The sequence below is a fragment of the Oncorhynchus mykiss genome, chromosome 10, assembly GCF_013265735.2.
Source record: "Oncorhynchus mykiss isolate Arlee chromosome 10, USDA_OmykA_1.1, whole genome shotgun sequence".
Lineage (NCBI taxonomy): Eukaryota > Metazoa > Chordata > Actinopteri > Salmoniformes > Salmonidae > Oncorhynchus > Oncorhynchus mykiss.
The window spans coordinates 38,982,784-39,005,746 of NC_048574.1; the positions used below are offsets into that span (position 1 = coordinate 38,982,784).

General features: G+C 43.0%; 1 protein-coding gene across 1 annotated transcript; it reads right to left on the reverse strand.

The window, feature by feature from the left end:
* Nucleotides 1–1,471: 1,471 nt before the first annotated feature.
* On the reverse strand, nt 1,472–17,948 carry LOC110533855 (E3 ubiquitin-protein ligase RNF128). Its single transcript, XM_036990226.1, has 7 exons — nt 17,359–17,948; nt 15,498–15,745; nt 8,196–8,267; nt 3,477–3,559; nt 3,235–3,331; nt 2,798–2,972; nt 1,472–2,256 (listed from the first exon to the last, which is right to left on the reverse strand). The coding sequence occupies exons 1-7, from the start codon at nt 17,783–17,785 to the stop codon at nt 2,144–2,146; spliced, it is 1,215 nt and encodes a 404-aa protein (XP_036846121.1). The 5' UTR covers nt 17,786–17,948; the 3' UTR covers nt 1,472–2,143.
* Between the last annotated feature and the right edge of the window lie 5,015 nt (nt 17,949–22,963).

Below are 22,963 nucleotides of genomic sequence, written 5' to 3' on the forward strand. Positions count from 1 at the left end.
TTGCAAAAATCAGAAACTTTCTGTCCAAAAATGATGCAGAAAAAGTTATCCATGCTTTTGTCACTTCTAGGTTAGACTACTGCAATGCTCTACTTTCCGGCCCCCGGACTAAATAAACTTCAGTTAGTGCTAAATACAGCTCCTAGAATCCTGACTAGAACCAATTGTTTTTATCATATTACTCCAGTGCTAGCCTCCCTACACTGGCTTCCTGTCAAGGCAAGGGCTGATTTCAAGGTTTTACTGCTAACCTACAAAGCATTACATGGGCTTGCTCCTACCCATCTCTCTGATTTGGTCCTGCCGTACATACCTACACGTACGCTACGGTCACAAGACGCAGGCCTCCTAATTGTCCCTAGAATTTCTAAGCAAACAGCTGGAGGCATTGCTTTCTCCTATAGAGCTCCATTTTTATGGAATGGTCTGCCTACCCATGTGAGAGAAGCAAACTCGGTCTCAAACTTTAAGTCTTTACTGAAGACTCATCTCTTCAGTGGGTCATATGATTGAGTGTAGTCTGGCCCAGGAGTGTGAAGGTGAACGGAAAGGCTCTGGAGCAACGAACCGCCCTTGCTGTCTCTGCCTGGCCGGTTCCCCTCTTTCCACTGGGATTCTCTGCCTCTAACCCTATTACAGGGGCTGAGTCACTGGCTTACTAGGGCTCTTTCATACCATCCCTAGGAGGGGTGCGTCACTGATGTGATCTTCCTGTCTGGGTTGGCACCCCCCCCCCCCCCCCCCTTGGGTTGTGCCGTGGCGGAGATCTTTGTGGGCTATACTCTGCCTTGTCTCAGGATGGTAAGTTGGTGGTTGAAGATATCCCTCTAGTGGTGTGGGGGCTGTGCCTTGGCAAAGTGGGTGGGGTTATATCCTTCCTGTTTGGCCCTGTCCGGGGGTGTCATCAGATGGGGCCACCGTGTCTCCTGACCCCTCCTGTCTCAGCCTCCAGTATTTATGCTGCAGTAGTTTGTGTCGGGGGGCTAGGGTCAGTTTGTCATATCTGGAGTACTTCTCCTGTCCTATCCGGTGTCCTGTGTGAATTTAAGTATGCTCTCTCTAATTCTCTCTCTCTGAGGACCTGAGCCCCAGGACCATGCCTCAGGACTACCTGGCATGATGACTCCTTGCTGTCCCCAGTCCACCTGGCCGTGCTGCTGCTCCAGTTTCAACTGTTATGCCTGTGATTGTTATTATTTGACCATGCTGGTCATTTATGAACATTTGAACATCTTGGCCATGTTCTGTTATCTCTACCCGGCACAGCCAGAAGAGGGGTGGCCAGAAGAGGCCACCCCACATAGCCTGGTTCCTCTCTAGGTTTCTTCCTAGGTTTTGGCCTTTCTAGGGAGTTTTTCCTAGCCACCGTGCTTCTACACCTGCATTGCTTGCTGTTTGGGGTTATAGGCTGGGTTTCTGTACAACACTGAGATATCAGCTGATGTAAGAAGGGCTATATAAATACATTTGATTTGATACTTAACGCAGATCCAAGTTCAATTTTGAGATTCACCGGCCTCTTTGGCGTAGGATTAGCTGGACGTTTCTGACTGGTCTTGGAACTGTGACAACGGGCAGCTCGATGGGATATGTAATGATTTTGACCCTTCATCTTTTTCTTTAAATTACAGATTTGTTGATTAAATCTGACTATTAATATAATGAGTAATCTAAGAATGATACGAGTTAATTACAACAAGAAAACTTCTAATTCGTCCTCACTCAATACACCCACACTATTGTTGGTGTGGGCATATTGAGTACGTTAAAAAGCTGTGGGTGTTAAACTAGCAAATTGAAACCATTTAAAATCAGTAACTGATGAAGTGATACATTGACTGACGTAATTAAGCCTCAAAAAACATAATCAAATATCAAATCATATTATAAAAAGTACAATTAAATCAGAATGAAACTGGACAGTACCATTTCCAAACTCAGACAAGTGCATCGAAGGATTGCCTCATCAATTTCATGTAAATTGATATGCATATATCGGTCAAGCCCTCTTTCCCTATGAATAATATCAGACCCACATTCCTGGTTTCCCTTGTTTCCTGTGGTCATGAAGCATCTTCGAATGTAATTGATTGTGGCCCAAGTCCCATTAGCCAAGGTCTAGTGCTTAGAGTGAGCACCCCATTCATGTCAGGGGTTCCCGTTGGTTTCGTGAGTTGCCCTCAAAGGCGAGGTTGTCATAATGGGGCTGGAAGATGTCCACTTGGATTGATCCTGGGCCAGGATGGTGCCCCAATGCTGAAACACGAACATGATTACCAGTCAGTCAAGCCCCACATGCGCTGCTAGAAAACCGTACAAAAAAAACAACCAGCTGGTCAATAATTACTTTGGCACAATCACTCATACAGATGTCAATGGATAGGCAAGCTAAAGAGAGATGGAAAGGAAGCCCTTTAATCCCAGTAAGAACAATGCTGATTGTTTGATCAGGAAGACTTTGTAGTGGAGTTGTTTATATCTACTTGAAGCAATCAAACTAAGTAAGTAAACAAAAATACAATCAGAAAAGTTAAATAAAGGCAATATCTTACCACTATAATTCAAATATGGGTGGCAAAGTTCACATGGTATGTCTTGAGCAAGGGCTTCAGCACATATTATCGAGCTAACGTGAAAGCCAGCATCTGCCAAAGAACCCACAGATGTACCACTACCAACTGAACTAAAATACTCCCCCTTATCTCTATAGACATTGCTAATGATGTGAAAAAGCTATCAAAAACAATTATTGTGAAGTTAAAAGACTAAAAGACTCAAAGTAAATTGTGTGTCTTACTCTCATACACGTGGGTCTCATCTGCTGGGCTGCTGTGCTCCTCTGTGCATTGTACAGAAGCATAGCCTGCAGAGGCTGTCTCACTGCGGGTGTCCTCTGGGACTAGAACCCTGGGGTAGGACGTCATGTCTGGATGCATGGTCAACTGATGACTGGGCTGGTCCTCTTCCGGCTGCTGCTCAGGGTGATTAAGTTGGATTGATGAATATCATCACGTTCATAAAAACAAAGCAATTTCAGGTCCCGCTACGGGTGTTTCAACTTGCAACCCTTGAAAACAGCAATTTAGCATGTGTGCCTATTCTTCTTAAACAATAATCACTAGCAGTGTAAATAGTATTTTCAATCTAAAACAGTCTTTAATCAAGAACTTCAGTGAAAGACAGGCAAAGGTTATTTCAAAGTACTAGGTCATGATGCAAGGTATAGTTGCCTACCTCTACTCCCAAGGCCTTGAGGATGTCACATTTACACATGGGGCAGGTCCTGTGCTCCATTAGCCAGGGCTCAATGCAGGTCTTGTGGAAGAAATGACTGGAAAGTTAAACCAAAATAAACACATAAGAATAATGATGACAATCACAAAATGAAGGTAATTGGAATAGCAGACCGGGTAGGGCTACTCTACTCCATTTGTCAATATTAAACAAGGTAAAAGCCACTGCAGTTCAGTACATACTTGCAGGTGAGAATGGTCAGCACGTCGCCAGACTTGTAAGCGTCAATGCATACTGCACAGGTGTCAGCGTCAGGCCCCGTCTCCTGAAAGACAGGTTTAAAAATAGATTGTAGTGGCACTGAGCATACATTGGGGGTGTGAACGTTTAAAACTAGCGTTGCACGGTACACCAGTACCATAGTACCAAAACATCATGATACCAACATTTTAGAATACCATAGTAGTTTCATATGACTCTACCGACATTGTCATCCCTACCGATCTAAAGAACCTGCTGCTGGTACCTGTTATAAAATGTTTAGTCAGTTTTGTTTATAAATTCAGTTGAATTGAAGCAACAGCTACTAGTCTCTTGTATGCACAGGTACAATATCCACTTAACTTTCATGTGCATATCACTTGTGGCAGTTGTAATCAGCGCTGCATGGTCAATCTGTGTCTGCATTGGCAGTGCAGCATTTACAGTGATACGGCCTCTGCAGAAGTCAGGGAATTCATACTTTTTGCGCTTCACGGAGCAGTGCGGAGCTGTTGTGAAGTAGTAGTCAAGGAAGTGAGTTTGTTTATACTTGACCGCCCGCCCCCACCTACCAATCGCGTCAATGCGAGCCCTCTACATTTTACAAAAGCTGGGCGGGGCATGGCGATGTGGTACGGAGCTCAATTTGGCCTCTGCATGCCTCCGGAGGCTTCGTATTTGCGTCACACCGTCCATACAGTGCCTCCGACCACATTTTCGGATTAAGCATACATTTGCTTTCATTCACCTGTTTCTCTCTGTCCCCTCTTCACGAGCATCTATCTACACACACACTTTTTTCAGGACCCTGTCTTTCAAAGATAATTTGTTAAATCCAAATAACTAAACAGATCTTCATTGTAAAGGGTTTAAACACCGTTTCCCATTCCCATTCAATGAACCATGGGTAGCAGGGTAGCCTAGTGGTTAGAGTGTTGGACTAGTAACCGGAAGGTTGCAAGTTCAAACCCCGGAGCTGATGTGGGAGCGAGATGTACATATAGGGAGAAACATAATATTGTACCACAAGAGAAAGATACACTTAGAGTGCATTTGCCATTCTGGTAAAATGCATTGTCTATTGTATAGGACAGGAAGCCAAAGTAAGGCCATGAGAGCATAGGACAGCTGGACATACCAAGGTCAGAGGGACATACAAAGGAGGGGGTCAGCCAAATGACCAACTGATAGACTTAGGGCATATATTTTTAGGACATGAAGAGAAGAGACACAGTCTACTAGTAATAATAAAGGACAGACATACCAAAGACCACAACAAGCTGAACATTAGGGGCCCATAAGATAAGATGGGCATGTATTATTTTTGGGACATGAAGAGGTCCTGTCACCATTATAACTTGACTGAAGGCAGATATGGGCGTTATTGGGCGTGAACAAGCAGGAAGCACAGATTGGGATATAATGGTGGCAGATGGACTGAGGGAAGTAACTTCATTTGCATGTGGGATGGACTCATATGTTGTATGTGTATAAATCAGAGCCAATGCTCTGGAAAAGTGTGTTTTTCGCGGACCATCTAGGCTTCTGATATGTTTGTATTAAAAGCCTATATTGAATTCACAAGTTCTTGTAAGTGTTATATTTTGTAACGATCCTCCACGACACTGACCAGGTACAAATCTGTCGTTCTGCCCCTGAACAGGCAGTTAACCCACTGTTCCTAGGCCGTCATTGAAAATAAGAATTTGTTAACTGACTTGCCTAATGAAATAAAGGTTAAAAAAATAAAAATAAATCAACAATTACTGAACATGCACATATGGAACGGTCGTTAAGACACTAACAACTTACAGACGGTAAGCGATTAAGGTCACAGTTTTGAAAACTTAATAGAAAGGCCTCTAGTGTCCTGACTCTGAAAAACACCAAAAGAAAGATGCCTAGGGTCCCAGCTCTTCTGTGTGAATGTGCCTTAGGCATGCTGTAAGGAGGCATGAGGACTGCAGATGTGGCCAGGGCAATAAATTGCAATGTCCGTACTGTGAGACGCCTAAGACAGCGCTACAGGGATACGAGATGGACTGCTGATTGTCCTCGCAGTGGCAGACCACATATAACACCACCTGCACAGGATCGGTACATCAGAACATCACACCTGCGGGACAGTTATAGGATGCATGATTTCCTGCAAGACCAGAATGTCTGTGTTCTGCCATAGCCAGCGAAGAGCCCGGATCTCAATCCCATTGAGCATGTCTGGGACCTGCTGGATCGGAGGGTGAGGGCTTGGGCCATTCCCCCCAGAAATGTCCGGGAACTTGCAGGTGCCTTGGTAGAAGAGTGGGGTAACATCTCACAGCAAGGACTGGCAAATCTGGTGCAGTCCATGAGGAGGAGATGCACTGCAGTACTTAATGCTGCTGGTGACCACACCAGATACTGACTTACTTTTAACCGCCCCCCTTTGTTCAGGGACACATTATTCCATTTCTGTTAGTCACATGTCTGTGGAACTTTTTCAGTTTGTGTCTCAGTTGTTGAATCTTTTTATGGTCATACAAATATTTCCACGTTAAGTTTGCTGAAAATAAACACAGTTGACAGTGAGAGGATGTTTCTTTTTTTGCTGAGTTTATAAACTCAATGTAAGCTGATGTACATTCCTTCCTCCCATTCATCCAGCCAAATCACAGGTAGGCTTTGCAAATATGAGCAAATCAGCCATTATATGCAGTATTCTATTATACAGTGAACAGTGTGAAGTTTAATTCAATGTGTTGTATTATGAAGAAGTGTGAATTTCAGAGACAAGTCTTTGGAGAATGCTTAGAAAACGTGAACAAGCGTCTGGGGGAGGGGCCAACAGGATGCTAGGCCACAAATGTTTCCCCACTGTGGTATCGCGATACTACTCGGTATCATGATATTTGGCCTGGTATCATATAATTTGTAAAATGTTGACAAGCCTAGTTTAGACAAAATTGGGATGTTAACGTTAAGGAAAAAAAAAAATTCCACTGTCTATCAGAGTACGCATCTGTTTGCCCAGTTCCCGTATTTCATAGCGAGTGAGTCATGCACAAAATCAGTCATGGTAGACAAATTTGGAATATTCCCACATGCCGGGTTGTGACAAAAACTCACTCATTCTTATGTTTAATAAATGTTTCGTATAGTGTGTGTGTGGCAGGCTTACAATGAGGGCAAAAAACAACATTTGAGAGTGCGCTGACACTGATGCTAGCTGGTATGCAGCTGGAGGTTGAATGTTTGAAGGGGTACAGGACTATAAAAAGTTAGGGAATCACTGGTTTACACTATACAATTTGTTCATTTTAGTATACTCATTAAGTATGTAGTATGTTAGTATGGGTATTCGAACACAGCTCTGGTCTTCCTTTTCTGCACTTGACCATATTACCGGACTGTAATCAAGAAGGGACTAGATCAGAGCCTGTACAACTTGTAAAATTCGTGTTAAACTTATTTTTATGAAAAACAGACATATCCCTCCCCATCTTCACAACAACTTCGTCAATATGCAGTTGAAGTCAGAAGTTTACATACACCTGAGCTAAATATATTTAAACCCCGTTTTTCACAATTCCTGACATTTAGTCCTAGTAAAAAATCCCTGTTTTAGGTCAGTTAGGATCACCACTTTATTTTAAGAATGTGAAATGTCAGAATAATAGTAGAGAGAATGACTTTTTTTCAGCTTTTATTTATTTCATCACATTCCCAGTGGGTCAGAAGTTCACATACACTCAATTAGTACTTGGTAGCATTGCCTTTAAATTGTTTAACTTGGGTCAAACGTTTTAGGTAGCCTTCCACAAGCTTCCCACAATAAGTTGGGTGAATTTTGGCCCATTCCTCCTGACAGAGCTGGTGGGGGGCCTCCTTGCTCGCTCACACTTTTTCAGTTCTGCACACACATTTTCTATAGGATTGAGGTCAGGGCTTTGTGACCTTGACTTTTTTTGTCCTTAAGCCATTTTGCCACAACTTTGGAAGTATGCTTGGGGTCATTGTCCATTTGTAAGACCCATTTGCGACCAAGCTTCAACTTCCTGACTGATGTCTTGAGATGTTGCTTCAATATATCCACATAATTTTCCTGCCTCATGATGCCATTTATTTTGTGAAGTGCACCAGTCCTTCCAGCAGCAAAGCACCCCCACAACATGATGCTGCCACCCCCGTGCTTCACGGTTGGGATGGTGCTGTTCGGCTTGCAAGCCTCCCCCTTTTTCCTCCTAACATAACGATGGTCATTGTGGCCAAACAGTTCTATTTTTGTTTCATCAGACCAGAGGATATTTCTCCAAAAAGTACGATATTTTGATTGATTTGCTCTTTAAGCACCTTCCCACCCCCAACACGGGGGTGGGAAGGAGTGGAAAATATGGTTTCTAGGTGGCAGGGTCAGATGGAAAAATGTTGGATGGGTGGGGTTGGGGGAGTAGGCTCACATTTTTAATATTTTCTTTGACATACTAAATGTTCTGTAATCAATACTTTGTGTTTATTTATGTACCTTTAAAATGTTTTTCTTTTGGAGAGGCAGCCCAGAGGTTAATATAAACTAAATATGAAATTATAGTCAAAGAATCATAAATCACAGTAAAACTTGTATATGCCATGTGTCCCCAGTTTGAAACATCCATATTTGCATATGATCCTGAAAGTCATGCATAATAACCATAAACACATCTGGACTTTACTTGAACGGTTACCTTATCTCCCCGTTTCACGGTCCGGACTTGCAGCTGACCAATGGCTTTCTTGGCCTCTGCCTTCAGCTGTTTCTGTTGGAGTAGAGAGAAGAACGTTCAGTGTTTAAATGACATTATTAATCTGCTTCCTCTGACAATTGGAGACATCTGGATTTCAGGAACAGTGTCTTCAACCTACCTTCGGTTTCCCCTGAAAACCAGATGTGGGGACCCTGCTCAGCAGTTTATTTTATGCCTGCTACATTAGGTTAAGCAACAGACGAATAAAAAATAACTAAAAATCACAATTTAAAATGTCTAGAATGCAACACCGCCAACATTTTGCGCCAACAATTAATAGTTAATTTCCTGTAATGTGACCATACATGATTGAAATAGGAGTGAGCAGGAGAACGGTAAGCGATGAGGTCACGTTAGAGACCTTTTATTCCGTTTGAACATGGGTGATCTGGGAGGAGAGCGTTTATTATAGCAGTCCTACTGTGTATCTTCTCTAAAACCATGTATTGGAAACATTACATCAGCTTGTATATAGGACAGAAAAACATCAGATTTACATACATCAGGGGTTTATAAGTATTAGGCATAATCCTGAGGGACAGAGAGACCAGCTCAATTCTATATAATTTGGGATATACCACATACACAATTAAAGACTCTTTATGCTGCTTATGCAGCCTCCCCCATGGCAACAAGACAAAATAATGTGCACAAAGGCACATAGGAAGAATCAACGTTATGAAAGTGAGTTAGGATACATAGTATGAGGGATCACAGGGACACATTAGCATTGAGGATTCTCTGGAAAATATAATGGAGATATTTTCTGTGATATATACTCTGAACGTCAGTGGCGAAAGAGCCACTGGTACACTGAAGAAGTGTGCTCTTCACGGATGAATCCCGGTTTCAACTGTACCGGGCAGATGTCAGACAGTGTGCATGGCACCGTGTGGGTGAGCAGGTTGCTGATGTCAACGTTGTGAACAGAGTGCCCCATTGTGGTGGTGGGGTTATGGTATAGGCATGCATAAGCTACGGACAACGAACACAATTGCATTTTATCAATAGCAATTTGAATGCACAGAGATACCGTGATGAGATCCTGAATGCCCATTGTCGTTCACTCATCCACCGCCATCACCTCATGTTTCAGCATGCTAATGCATGGCCATGTCTCAGGGATCCATTCACAATTCCTGGAACCTGAAAATGTCCCAGTTCTTTAAGGCCTGCATAATTACCAGACATGTCACGTTTTGAGTATGTTTGGGATGCTCTGGGTTGACGTGTACGACAGCGTGATCCAGTTCCCACCAATTTCACAGCTATTGGAGAGTGGAGCCAAGCATTCTGCCTATAGTAAACACTTTACCATATAGGCCTGACAGTTCAGGGCAATTCCAAGGTAACAGCATTACACCTTTCAAACTGTATGCTAAACAAAAACCAAAAACCAGCCAAGCTTCCCCCCAAAATGTACCAAGAAACATAAAATAATGTATCTTACGTCTCTGACGAATATTACAGCATTTTCCTTCATTTTGGAGGAGGCCGAATGCATCTCCCCAGCGAAAGCATCCGAGCAAGCGAAACAGAGCACCTCTTTCTCAATGTCTACCTGATGCTGTCTGGACAAAAATAATGACCTTGTTGCCAACCATAGCATTCAATGCAAGGGAAATCAGCAAGCATTTTGGCTCCCTTGATAACATATAAAAATAAAGTCAATCAGCGTTGCACTACATTGAGTGAACTGTGAATGGAGGGCAACAACTCAGCAGCAGGACCGCTACCTCCGCCTTTGTGCAACAAGGAGCACTGCCAGAGCCCTGCAAAATGACCTCCAGCAGGCCACAAATGTGCATGTGTCCATGAGAGTGGTATGAGGGCCCGACGTCCACAGGTGGGGGTTGTGCTTACAGCCCAACACCGTGCAGGACGTTTGGCATTTGCCAGAGAACACCAAGATTGGCAGATTCGCCACTGTGCTCTACACAGATGAAAGCAGGTTCACACTGAGCACATGTGACAGAGTCTGGAGACGCCGTGGAGAACATTTTGCTGCCTGCAACATCCTCCAGCATGACCGGTTTGGCGGTGGGTCAGTCATGGTGTGGGGTGGCATTTCTTTGGGGGGCCACACAGCCCTCCATGTGCTCGCCAGAGGTAGCCTGACTGCCATTAGGTACCGAGATGAGATCCTCCGACACCTTGTGAGACCATATGCTGGTGCGGTTGGCCCTGGGTTCCTCCTAATGCAAGACAATGCTAGACCTCATGTGGCTGAAGTGTGTCAGCAGTTCCTGCAAGAGGAAGGCATCGATGCTATGGACTGGCCCGCCCGTTCCCCAGACCTGAATCCAACTGAGCACATCTGGGACATCATGTCTCGCTCCATCCACCAACGCCACGTTGCACCACAGACTGTCCAGGAGTTGGCGGATGCTTTAGTCCAGGTATGAGAGGAGATCCCTCAGGAGACCATCCGCCACCTCATCAGGAGCATGCCCAGGCATTGTAGGGAGGTCATACAGGCACGTGGAGGCCACACACACACTACTGAGCCTCATTTTGACTTGTTTTAATGACATTACATCAAAGTTGGATCAGCCTGTAGTGTGGTTTTCCACTTTAATTTTGAGTGTGACTCCAAATCCAGACTTCCATGGGTTGATAAATTATCAATGGAAATCAAATTTATGTGTGTGATTTTGTTGTCAGCACATTCAACTATCTAAAGAAAAAAGTATTTCATAAGAATATTTCATTCATTCAGATCTAGGATGTGTTATTTTAGTGTTCCCTTAATTTTTTTGAGCAGTGTATATAAAAGTGGACAAGCAGTAGTGACTAATGTGTTAAATGGAATGATTTGTGTGCAAACGTATGTAGCCGGAGCCTAAGTACATACGGTGCATGCGTTCGGGACAGAATGTTTGCATAAGGGTGTACGTTGCAGTCTGGCAGGACCAATATCACTATATTATATGGAGTCCCAAAAACCAAGGTGTTAATGTTACAGGGAATTGGGAGAGCGGAAAAGAGTGAAGTAGATCTGTGGCAACTTTTTGTGAAGTTCAACGAAGGTACAACTTGAAAGACTAGCCACAGATCCCGTATACAGGAGGCCACATCACAGGAACGGTAGTTCACTGTAGTACTCCTGCAGAGTGTGATTAAGAAATGTGACTCAAGAGTTTTGGAAGGTTGGATACTCCTCCAACGGCACTCATCTCGCCCTCATTCCTATCCGCCAGCAGTGGGATCGAGGGACAATAACAGGAAAGTGTCAGAAGGTGGCTGCTCATCAACCGTTGTGACCCAAAGTTTACACTGTAACGAGGGTGTGCACAAAGGGGTGGGGTGTAGATTGGCAGGTAGGGTTGTTGTCCTTGATGATCTTTTTGTCCTTCCTGTGACATTGGGTGGTGTAGGTGTCCTGGAGGGCAGGTAGTTTGCCCCTGGTGATGCGTTGTGCAGACCTCACTACCCTCTGGAGATCCTTACGGTTGTGGAAGGTGCAGTTGCCGTACAAGGCGGTGATACAGCCCGACAGGATGCTCTCGATTGTGCATCTAAAAGTTTGAGTGTTTTTGGTGACAAGCCAAATTTCTTCAGCCTCCTGAGGTTGAAGAGGCGCTGTTGCGCCTTCACCACGCTGTCTGTGTGGCTGGACTATTTCAGTGATGTGTATGCCGAGGAATTTCAAGCTTTCCACCTTCTCCACTGCTGTCCCGTCGATGTGGATAGGGGGCTGCTCCCTCTGCTGTTTCCTGAAGTCCACGATCATCTCCTTTGTTTTGTTGATGTTGAGTGAGAAGTTATTTTCCTGACACCACACTCCCGAGTGCACTCACCTCCTCCCTGTAGGCCGTCCCGTCATTGTTGGTAATCAAGCCTACCACTGTAGTGTGGTCTGCAAACTTGATTGAGTTGGAGGCATGCATGGCCACAGTCATGGGTGAACAGGGAGTACAGGAGAGGGCTGAGAACACACTCGTGGGGCCCCAGTGTTGAGGATCGGCGAGGTGGAGAGGTTTCTTATCCTCACCACCTGGGGGAGGCCTGTCAGAAACCAGGACCCAGTTGCACAGGGCGGGGTCGAGAACTAGGGTCTCGAGCGTAATGACGAGTTGATGGTACTATGGTGTTAAATGCTGAGCGGTAATCGATGAACAGCATTCTTACATAGGTATTCCTCTAGTCCAGATGGGTTAGAGCAGTGTGCATTGTGGTTGCGATTGCTTCGTCTGTGGACCTATTGGGGCGGTAAGCAAATTGGAGTGGGTCTAAGGTGTTAGGTAGGGTGGAGGTGATAAGATCCTTGACTAGTCTCTCAAAGCTCTTCATGAGGACGGAAGTGAGTGCTGCGGGGCGATAGTCATTTAGCTCAGTTAGCTTCTTGGGAACAGGAACAATGGTGGCCCTCTTGAAGCATGTGGGAACAGCAGACTGGGATAGGGATTGATTAAATAGGTCTGTAAACACACCAGCCTGCTGGTCTGCGCGTGCTCTGAGGACGAGGCTAGGGATGAAGTCTGGGCCGGCAGCCTTGCAAGGGTTAACACGTTTACATTTTTGACTCACGTTGGCTATGGTGAAGAGGAGGCCGCAGGTTTTGGTTGCGGGCCGTGTCAGCGGCACTGAATTGTCCTCAAAGCGAGCAAAGAAGTTGTTAAGTTTGTCTGGGAGCAAGACATCAGTGTTTGACGGGGCTGGTTTTCCTTTTGTAGTCCGTGATTGACTGTAGACCCTGCCACATATGTCTTGTGTCTGAGCCGTTGAATTGCGACTACTTTGTCTCTATACTGATGCATAGCTTGTTTGATTGCCTTGGAGGGAATAGCTACACTGGGGGGGTATACATGTCTGTGAATATAATCGAAGAGACTTCTCTTGGTAGATAATGCGGTCGCCATTTGATCGTAAGGAATTCTAGGGTCAGGTGAACAAAAGGATTTGAGTTCCTGTATGTTGTTATGATCACACCACGACTTGTTAATCATAAGGCATACACCCCCACCCTTCTTCTTACTAGAGAGATGTTTGTTTCTGTTGGCGTGATGTGTGAAGAAACCGGGTGGCTGTACCGATTCTGATAACGTATCCCGAGTGAGCCATGTTTCCGTGAAACAAAAAATGTTACAATCTCTGATGTCCCTCTGGAAGGCAACCCTTGCTCAAATTTCATCTACCTTGTTGTCAAGAGACTGGACATTGGCGAGTAGTATACTCAGGAGTGGTGGGTGGAGGTGCCCGTCTACGGAGCCTGACCAGAAGACCGCTCCGTCTGCGGCTCTTTGTTTTGGGTCGCCTACTGGGATCCGATACATTGTCCTGGGTGGTGGTCCAAACAGAGGATCCGCTTCGAGAAAGTCGTATTCCTGGTCGTAATGTTGGTAAGTTGACGTTGCTCTTATATCCAATAGTTCCTCCCGGCTGTATGTGATAAGACTTAAGATTTCCTGGGGTAACGGTGTAAGAAATAATACATAAATAACACTTTGTATTCAAGACAAACTTAATTTCTTTGCCACATTTTTCAGTTTTATTTTAGTGGGTGCATGCTACACCACTGCTTATAACTAACTAATTTTAAGATGTGTCAAATTATATCCAGCTTAGGTCTCTTATTTTTTTATAAGGTTATTGAAAATTCTGCTACCATGTTGTGCTGCTGCCATGTTGCTACCATGCCATGTTGTCATGTGTTGCTGCCATGCCATCATCTTAGGTCTCACTTTATGCAGTGTTGTGTTTTCTTGTCGTGATGTGTTTTGTCCTATATTTTTATTTAATTGATTCATATTTTTAATCCCAGCCCTCACCCCGGCAGGAGGTCTTTTGGTAGGCCATCATTGTAAATAAGAATTTGTTCTTAACTGACATACCTAGTTAAATAAAGGTTCAATTTAAAAAAAATAATAATAACCTGGTACACCCCCCAAGCATCATGAAACCTGGTGTCGGTCACTAAATTAAAATTCTGGTATTGACAACATAATATTACAGTGAGCTCCAAAAGCATTGGGACAGTTACACATTTTTTTGTTGTTTTGGCTCCAGCACTTTGGATTTTAAATTATATAGTGACTGAAGTTAAAGTGCAGACTGTCAGCTTTAATTTGAGTGTATTTTCATCACAGTTTAGAAATTACAGCACTTTTTATACATAGTCCCCCACCATTTTAGGGGACCAAAAGTATTGGGAGAAATTAACTTGTGTATTAAAGTAGTAAAAGGTTAAGTATTTGGTCCCATATTCCTAGCAGGCAATAACTACATTAAGCATGTGACTGTACAAACTTGAATGCATTTGCTGTTTGTTTTGGTTGCGTTTCAGATTTTGTGCCCAATAGAAATGAATGGTAAATAACGTAGTGTCATTTTGGAGTCACTTGTATTGTAAATAAGAATATAATGTTTCAGACTCGTACATTAATGTGGATGATACCATGATTACGGATAGTCCTGAAATAATCGTGAATAATGATGAGGGAGAAAGTTAGCAGCACAAATATCCTACCCCCAAGACATGCTAACCTCTCACCATTACAATAACGGGGGAGGTTAGCATTTTTTTTTGGGGGGGGGGGGTATGGTATTCATGCCTCTAACGCATTTCAAATCCAAAGTGCTGAAGTAAAGAGCCAAAACAACAAAAAATGTGTCACTGAGCCAATACTTTGAGTTCACTGTATGTTTAGTGTAGAAAAGAAAAACACTTCCAGTGGAATTTCCCCAGTCATATTGTTCTACTGATCAAAGGAGATATAGGTGCAGCATTCTATTTCAGCATAAACCACTGATTGGTGTCACTGTCAAACAAGTAATTGTGTATTTACTAGCAGTCTTGGAAAAAGTCTGTTGAATCTGCCTGTTCAGGTTTAGACATTAAAACATACCTCATCCTCAACCTCATGGTCAGTCGACTTCCCTGTTTAACAATCACAAAACCAACTATGGTTTCCCTGTCTCCTAGAGGCAATTCAATAGAGATGAACATGACTGGTGAAAACAATCATGGGAATGCAGTAGTTACTTGGGCAGGAGCTCAACGGCGCTGAAACCAGGAACCTCAAATTGTCTACTGCTCGTGTTCCTGCACTTATTACAGAATATAGGCTTAAAACTACTGCAGTTCCTGCACCTAAATATAAACAGTACATACACAAAATGAGTACCAGACCTATTTCAGTACAAGTCAAGCATTGTGGGAATGTGTAAAACTGGTTTGTCCAGTTCTGGTTTACAGAGGGTAAATAATTGTCATCATTGTTTCACATACTGGAGTCTGACCTGTTGAAGGTTTTGTAGACGAACGACGTTGAGGCGGCGGGCCGAGTAGAAGATGAAGTAGCAAACAGTTACTGCTGTTATCATGAAGAAGGAGATGGAGACGAAGAAGACCGAGTAGTGGCTCATCCAGACACCATGCTGCTTGACCACCTCAATGGTCATCGAGACTGGAATCCCTTGCCTGAGCAGCTCAACAATTTCCATGCCCCGTCTGTGACTAATCATGATGGCAACCATATCTCCTGTTCCTGTAACCAGATGGGAAACAAAGTATGAGGAAACATAAATACAGGCTGGGCCTTAAATAGGCTATCAGATATCAATATAGTTACATATCAGGACATTTTTTAAAATTTTTTACGATATATCGCAGCGTTTCGACAATGTCGCAATATTATTTGTGCCAGTTGGCTGTACCTGCACCAAAACTAAGGTATTTTTCCATCACAGATGGTTCTGCATCATTTTAAAATAGGGAGCCAATTTGTTTTCAGCACTTTTATTTCCATGATGGATCAAAACTAGTTCTCTCATGCTCCCTCTGCAGCAAAATGGTGAGCAATATGTTTGGAATGTTGAATCGCAATACATATCAGCACCTAAGTATTGTGATATCGTATCGGGAGGTCCCTGACACTTCAAATCAAAAATCAAATCAAATGTTAGTTGCATACACGTTTAGCAGATGTAGCTGAATACCTGTGTTCCTAGCTCTAACAGTGCAATAAAATCTAAAAGAATGGCATTAAGAAATATATAAATATTCCAAGCCCTATTACATAGAGACTCATATCTCCCTCACTAACTTTAAGCATCCGCTGTCAGAGCAGCTTACCGATTATTGCACCTGTACACAGCCCATCTGTAAATAGCCCACCCAACTACCTCATCCCCATGTTTTTTATTTTGTTCCTTTGCACCCCAGTATCTCTACTTGCACATCTATCACTCCAGTGTTAATGCTAAATTATAATCATTTCACCACTATGGCCGATTTATTGCCTTACCTCCCTACATTTGCACACACTCTATACAGATTTTTCTATTGTGTTATTGACTGTACATTTGTTTATACCATGTGTAACTTTATTTTTGTCACAGTGCTTTATCTTGGCCAGGTCACAGTTGTAAATGAGAATTTGTTCTCAACTGGCCTACCTGTTTAAATAAAGGTGAAATATATATATTTTTAAAAACATGTGACTCATGTCAACACAAATATTTCCTAAATTAGCTAATGGAGGGCATAGCTCAATGACTTAATATTACAAGGCTTATCTTTTCATTTTAAACTAGCTTCATTACACCCTCACATGGAATGGACAATCTGAGGCAATTACTATAGTTTTTCAGCTAGTCAATGTCACTTAAGTGTCTAAACTCCATAAAGAATGGAAGAACAGGCAGAATGGAAGGCTATGCCATACAAGACATGTGTAGGTAGGCCTACAGTGGGGTTCTTCAGAATTAGAGCTGAGCAGAGGGAACAGGTTTTGCAAATACTTCCCAGATGTTGGCCTACATTAAGTATACGCAAAAGCAATTCAGAGAACATTAGAATTTAACAATTATAGACGATGGTTTTCAAATTAACTTATCTTGACCATTCGGCTATGAGAGCTTTTTCATACAATAATATAGTAGGCTACTGGGGTGATAAGTGTGGGACGATCGCCCCACCTGTTTAGGACAGTGACATAATACTTTTATTTCACTTTTGCCCATCATTCAAAAAAAAGGGGGGGGGGGGGGGGGGGGGGGTTCTCGCAGGAACGCCCCGAATTGCGGGCTGCAGTTACACACTAATGAAATTGAGAAAAACAGCACATCTTGCTGTAAATTGCAAACTACATAACGTTACCTGGATGCGACATTTGGATGACTGTATTGTTTGTACCAAGACCATTGAAAATTACAGCAGCAACAGCTCCTTTACTGGCTGCAACATTGATCTTCTGTGAAAAAGTACATTCGTAGCCGCGTTGAATTATGGCGATCCACCCCTGTGACTCATTAGGCACATCATAAAAAGTATCACTTTCGCAACTGTAAATCGGATCGGGTAAATAAACGTCCCCCATCACCGTAACTTTAGGAGAATCTTGTCCATATAGCGTTGGTCCGCTTTCCCCTTGTCGCGATATGGTTTCGTTGTTTGCAGGATCAATAAACGACACGTTCAGATAGGCTGTGTAATAAGTCGCTACTGCAAAATGTAAACTCGACACCTGAAGACTTAAAGCCACAAACAGCCATGAAAATAGATACCGTTTCGCTAAAGGTTCCATAATATTTTTTTACGGCGTGGGTTACCAGTGCCGTTACGCGTTGAACAGTCGATAAAAGGTATGGGATTTAATAACAAAACGAAGAAAAGTTTTAGCTCGTCTAACTAACGTCATTAGGATATTAAGCGGCGGGCTGACAGGTGAACTAGTTCTAGACTCCTCCCTTCGTGACGTCAATGAGGTCAAATTGAGAGTAGTACGCTCCCATTTCATTCTTAAAGGAGAAGCACACGTTTAACCAAACCTCAAGGATTAGTTAGGCTTTTTAAAATTTTTACATGGCGACAAACAAATTAAACAGAGCCACATCACAATAACGTTTACAATGCAATGCTTGCTGTTGGGTTACAAACCTATGTTCCTGAAAGGACTAATTGATTGTCATGTGCAGACAATGAACAGTGCAACAATGTTGCTAAGGCCCAATCAATCATTCAAATTGTATTTGTCACATGCTTCATCAACAACAGGTGTAGACTAACGAAATAATAGAAAAATAATAACATGAGGAATAAATACACAATGAGTAACAATATACACTGGGTACCAGATGTGCAGGGGGTAATTGAGGTAGAGATGGCCTGGACTCTGGGATAGACATAAACGTAAATCCAGAACACTCAAACTAGTATGGTATGTATTCATTTGTGGATGTCCATTATCCATTTTGTATAATATTTTACACATTTTTGCTCAATGTATATGTTAGGAATTCCAATTTGTTGTGGCTAACACCAACGTTAGCTAAGGGGCTAACATTAGCTGGGGTTAATGTTAGGAGTTGGTAAAGAGTTAAGGTTAGCTAAAATGGTAAGTTGTTGCTAAGTAGCCAAAAGTATTAAGTCATTTCTAATTAGATAATATGCTAGTGTTGTCAAACACGCAGCCTTTAAGTTGCTAGACGTTCGGTCCTAGATGTATAGAAGCCCACGTACTGAACGATGAAATGCAACCATAAGCCTGGGGATGAGTTGTCTTCTGATTTAGAAAAAAAAGTGAACACTTGGTCAATTGATGTACAAATTCATGCTCTCATGTACAGTATGTCATTCCTTAATCAATATAGACATACTGTATCATAAAATCAAGTGCCATTTGCATGTAATGCATTTGCTCCTAAAAAAAAAATCACTTTAAACAAATACCAGAAAAAAACATTGCCTATTTCAGATACAAATATGGCCAACATACAGTATAACTTACTAAAGTTAGCAGAATCATACCTAGCACAGGAGGCTGCTGAGGGGAGAACGGCTCATAATAATGGCTCGACTGGAATGATATTAAACACATGGAAACCATGTGTTTGTTTAATACCATTTCATGAATTCCGTTCCAACCATTATGAAGAGTCCGTCCTCCCCACTTAAGATACCACCGCCTGTATTACCTAGCCTACACACACAGTATTAAAGACCCAGTACAGTCACACTGAACAAACACAGAAATGCAACATGTAAAGTGTTGTTCTCATGTTTCATGAGATGAAGTAAAAGTTCCCAGGAATTTACCATGAGCAGAAAAAAATGATCTAAAATCAAATCAGGTCAAATTTGATTGCTAAACATGTGTATGTGAACAGCTATTATTGCAGGTGTAGCGAAATACTTGTTTCTCGCTCCAACAGTAATATCTAACAAGTTCACAACAATACACACATCTAAGGAATGGAATTAAGAATATATAAATATGGGTGAGTATAGACTAACAGAATACAGTATATACAAACGATGAGTAATGCAAAATATGTAAACATTAAAGTGACTAGTGTTCCATTTATTAAAGTGGACTGAGTCATATATACATATATATATATATATATATATATATATATACACATATATACATATACATATATATATATATATATATACATACATATACACATATATATATATATACACATATATATATATATATATATACACATATATATATATATACATATATATATATATATATATATATAACACACACAAGCAGCCTCTGATGGCAGTTTAACAGTCTGATGGTCTTGAGATTGAAAAACAGCGGTCTCAGCTTTGATGCCCCAATACTGACCTTGTCTTCTGGATGATAGCGGGGTGAACAGGGAGTGGCTTGGGTGGTTGTTGTCCTTGATCTTTTTGGCCTTCCTGGTACATCGTGTGCTGTAGGTGTCCTGGAGGGCAGGTAGTGATGGGTATGTCGAGGAACATGAAGCTTTCCAACTTCTCCACTGCAGTCCTTTCGATGTGGATAGGGGGGTGCTACCTCTGCTGTTTCCTAAAGTCCACAATCATCTCCTTCGTTATGTTGACATTGAGTGAGAGGTTATCTTCCTGGTACCACACTCCCAGAGCCCTCACCACCTCCCTGTAGGCCGTCTCGTCGTTGTTAGTAATCAAGCCCACTACTGTTGTCGTCTGCAAGCTTGATGATGAAGTTAGTCATGCATGGCCACGCAGTCATGGGTGAACAGGGAGTACAAGAGAGGGCTGAGCATGCACCCTTGTGTTGAGGATCAGCGAAGCGGAGGTGTTGTTTTCAACCTTCACCACCTGGGGGGGCGGCCCGTCAGGAAGTCCAGAAACCAGTTGCACAGGGTGGGGTCCAGACCCAGGGCCTCAAGCAAGAGCTTGGATGGTACTATGGTGTTGAATGCTGAGCTGTAGTTAATGAATAGCAATCTTACATGGGTGTTCCTTTCGTCCAGGTGGGAAAGGGCAGTGTTGAGTGCAATAGAGATTGAATCATCTGTGGATCTGTTGGGGCAGTATGCAAATTAGTGGGTCTAGAGTTTCTGGGATAATGGTGTTGATGTGAGCCATGACTAGCCTTTCAAAGCACTTCATGGCTACATACGTGAGTGCTACGGGTCGGTAGTCATTTAGGCAGGTTACCTTAGTGTTCTTGTGCACAGGGACGATGGTGGTCTGCTTGAAACATGTTGGTATTACAGACAGTCAGGGACAGGTTGAAAACGTCAGTGAAGACACTTGCCGGTTGGTCAGCGCATGCTCAGAATACACATCCTGGTAATCCGTCTGGCCCTGCGGCTTTGTGAATGTTGACCTGTTCAAAGGTCTTACTCACATCGCTACGTGGAGCAAGATCACAGTCGTCCAGAACGGCTGGTGTTCGCATGCATGTTTCAGTTTTACTTGCCTCGAAGTGAGCATAGAAGTAATTTAGCTCGTCTGGTAGGTTCGTGTCACTGGGCAGTTCGTGGCTGTGCTCCCTTTTGTAGTCTAATAGTTTGCAAGCCCTGCCACATCTGATGAGCAACAGAGCCGGTGTAGTACGATTCAATCTCAGTCCTGTATTGACGCTTTGCCTGTTTGATGGTTTGTCGCAGGGCATAGCAAGATTTCTTATAGGCTTCCAGGTTAGTCCCGCACCTTGAAAGCGGCAGCTCTACCCTTTAGCTCAGTGTGGATGTTTCCTGTAATCCATGGCTTCTGGTTGGGGTATACAGTGGGGCAAAAAAGTATTTAGTCAGCCACCAATTGTGCAAGTTCTCCCACTTAAAAAGATGAGGCCTGTAATTTATCATAGGTACACTTCAACTATGACAGACAAAATGAGAAATCCAGAAAATCACATTGTAGGATTTAATGAATTTATTTGCAAATTATGGTGGAAAATAAGTATTTGGTCACCTACAAACAAGCAATATTTCTGGCTCTCACAGACCTGTAACTTCAAGAGGCTCCTGTCCTCCACTCGTTACCTGTATTAATGGCACCTGTTTGAACTTGTTATCAGTATAAAAGACACCTGTCCACAACCTCAGTCACACTCAACTCCACTATGGCCAAGACCAAAGAGCTGTCAAAGGACACCAGAAACAAAATTGTAGACCTGCACCAGGCTGGGAAGACTGAATCTGCAATAGGTAAGCAGCTTGGTTTGAAGAAATCAACTGTGGGAGCAATTATTAGGAAATGGAAGACATACAAGACCACTGATAATCTACCTCGATCTGGGGCTCCACGCAAGATCTCACCCCGTGGGGTCAAAATGATCACAAGAACGGTGAGCAAAAATCCCAGAACCACACGGGGGGACCTAGTGAATGACCTGCAGAGAGCTGGGACCAAAGTAACAAAGCCTACCATCAGTAACACACTACGCCGCCAGGGACTCAAATCCTGCAGTGCCAGACGTGTCCCCCTGCTTAAGCCAGTACATGTCCAGGCCCATCTGAAGTTTGCTAGCGAGCATTTGGATGATCCAGAAGAAGACTGGGAGAATGTCATGGTCAGATGAAACCAAAATAACTTTTTGGTAAAAACTCAACTCGTCGTGTTTGGAGGACAAAGAATGCTGAGTTGCATCCAAAGAACACCATACCTACTGTGAAGCATGGGGGTGGAAACATCATGCTTTGGGGCTGTTTTTCTGCAAAGGGACCAGGATGACTGATCCGTATAAAGGAAAGAATGAATGGGGCCATGTATCGTGAGATTGAGTGAATACCTCCTTCCATCAGCAAGGGCATTGAAGATGAAACGTGGCTGGGTCTTTCAGCATGACAATGATCCCAAACACACCGCCCGGGCAACGAAGGAGTGGCTTCGTAAGAAGCATTAAGGTCCTGGAGTGGCCTAGCCAGTCTCCAGATCTCAACCCCATAGAAAATCTTTGGAGGGAGTTGAAAGTCCGTGTTGCCCAGCAACAGCCCCAAAACATCACTGCTCTAGAGGAGATCTGCATGGAGGAATGGGCCAAAATACCAGCAACAGTGTGTGAAAACCTTGTGAAGACTTACAGAAAAATTAACCTCTGTCATTGCCAACAACGGGTATATAAAAGTATTGAGAAACTTTTGTTATTGACCAAATACTTATTTTCCACCATAATTTGCAAATTCATTAAAAATCCTACAATGTGATTTTCTGGATTTTTTTCCTCTCATTTTGTCTGTCATAGTTGAAGTGTACATATGATGAAAATTACAGGCCGCTCATCTTTTTAAGTGGGAGAACTTGCACAATTGGTGGCTGACAATACTTTTGCCCCACTATATATGTACGGTCACTGTGGGGACGACATCATCGATAGTGGAGTCAAGCCCTGTCTTCCTGATCGTCGTCTGCCTGGGGCGTTGTACTGTAAGCAGTAAATTGACACCTGCCTTCTATGTAACCTAAAACAAGTATACATCAGTCGTCACGCTCTTATCTTAGTGGACCT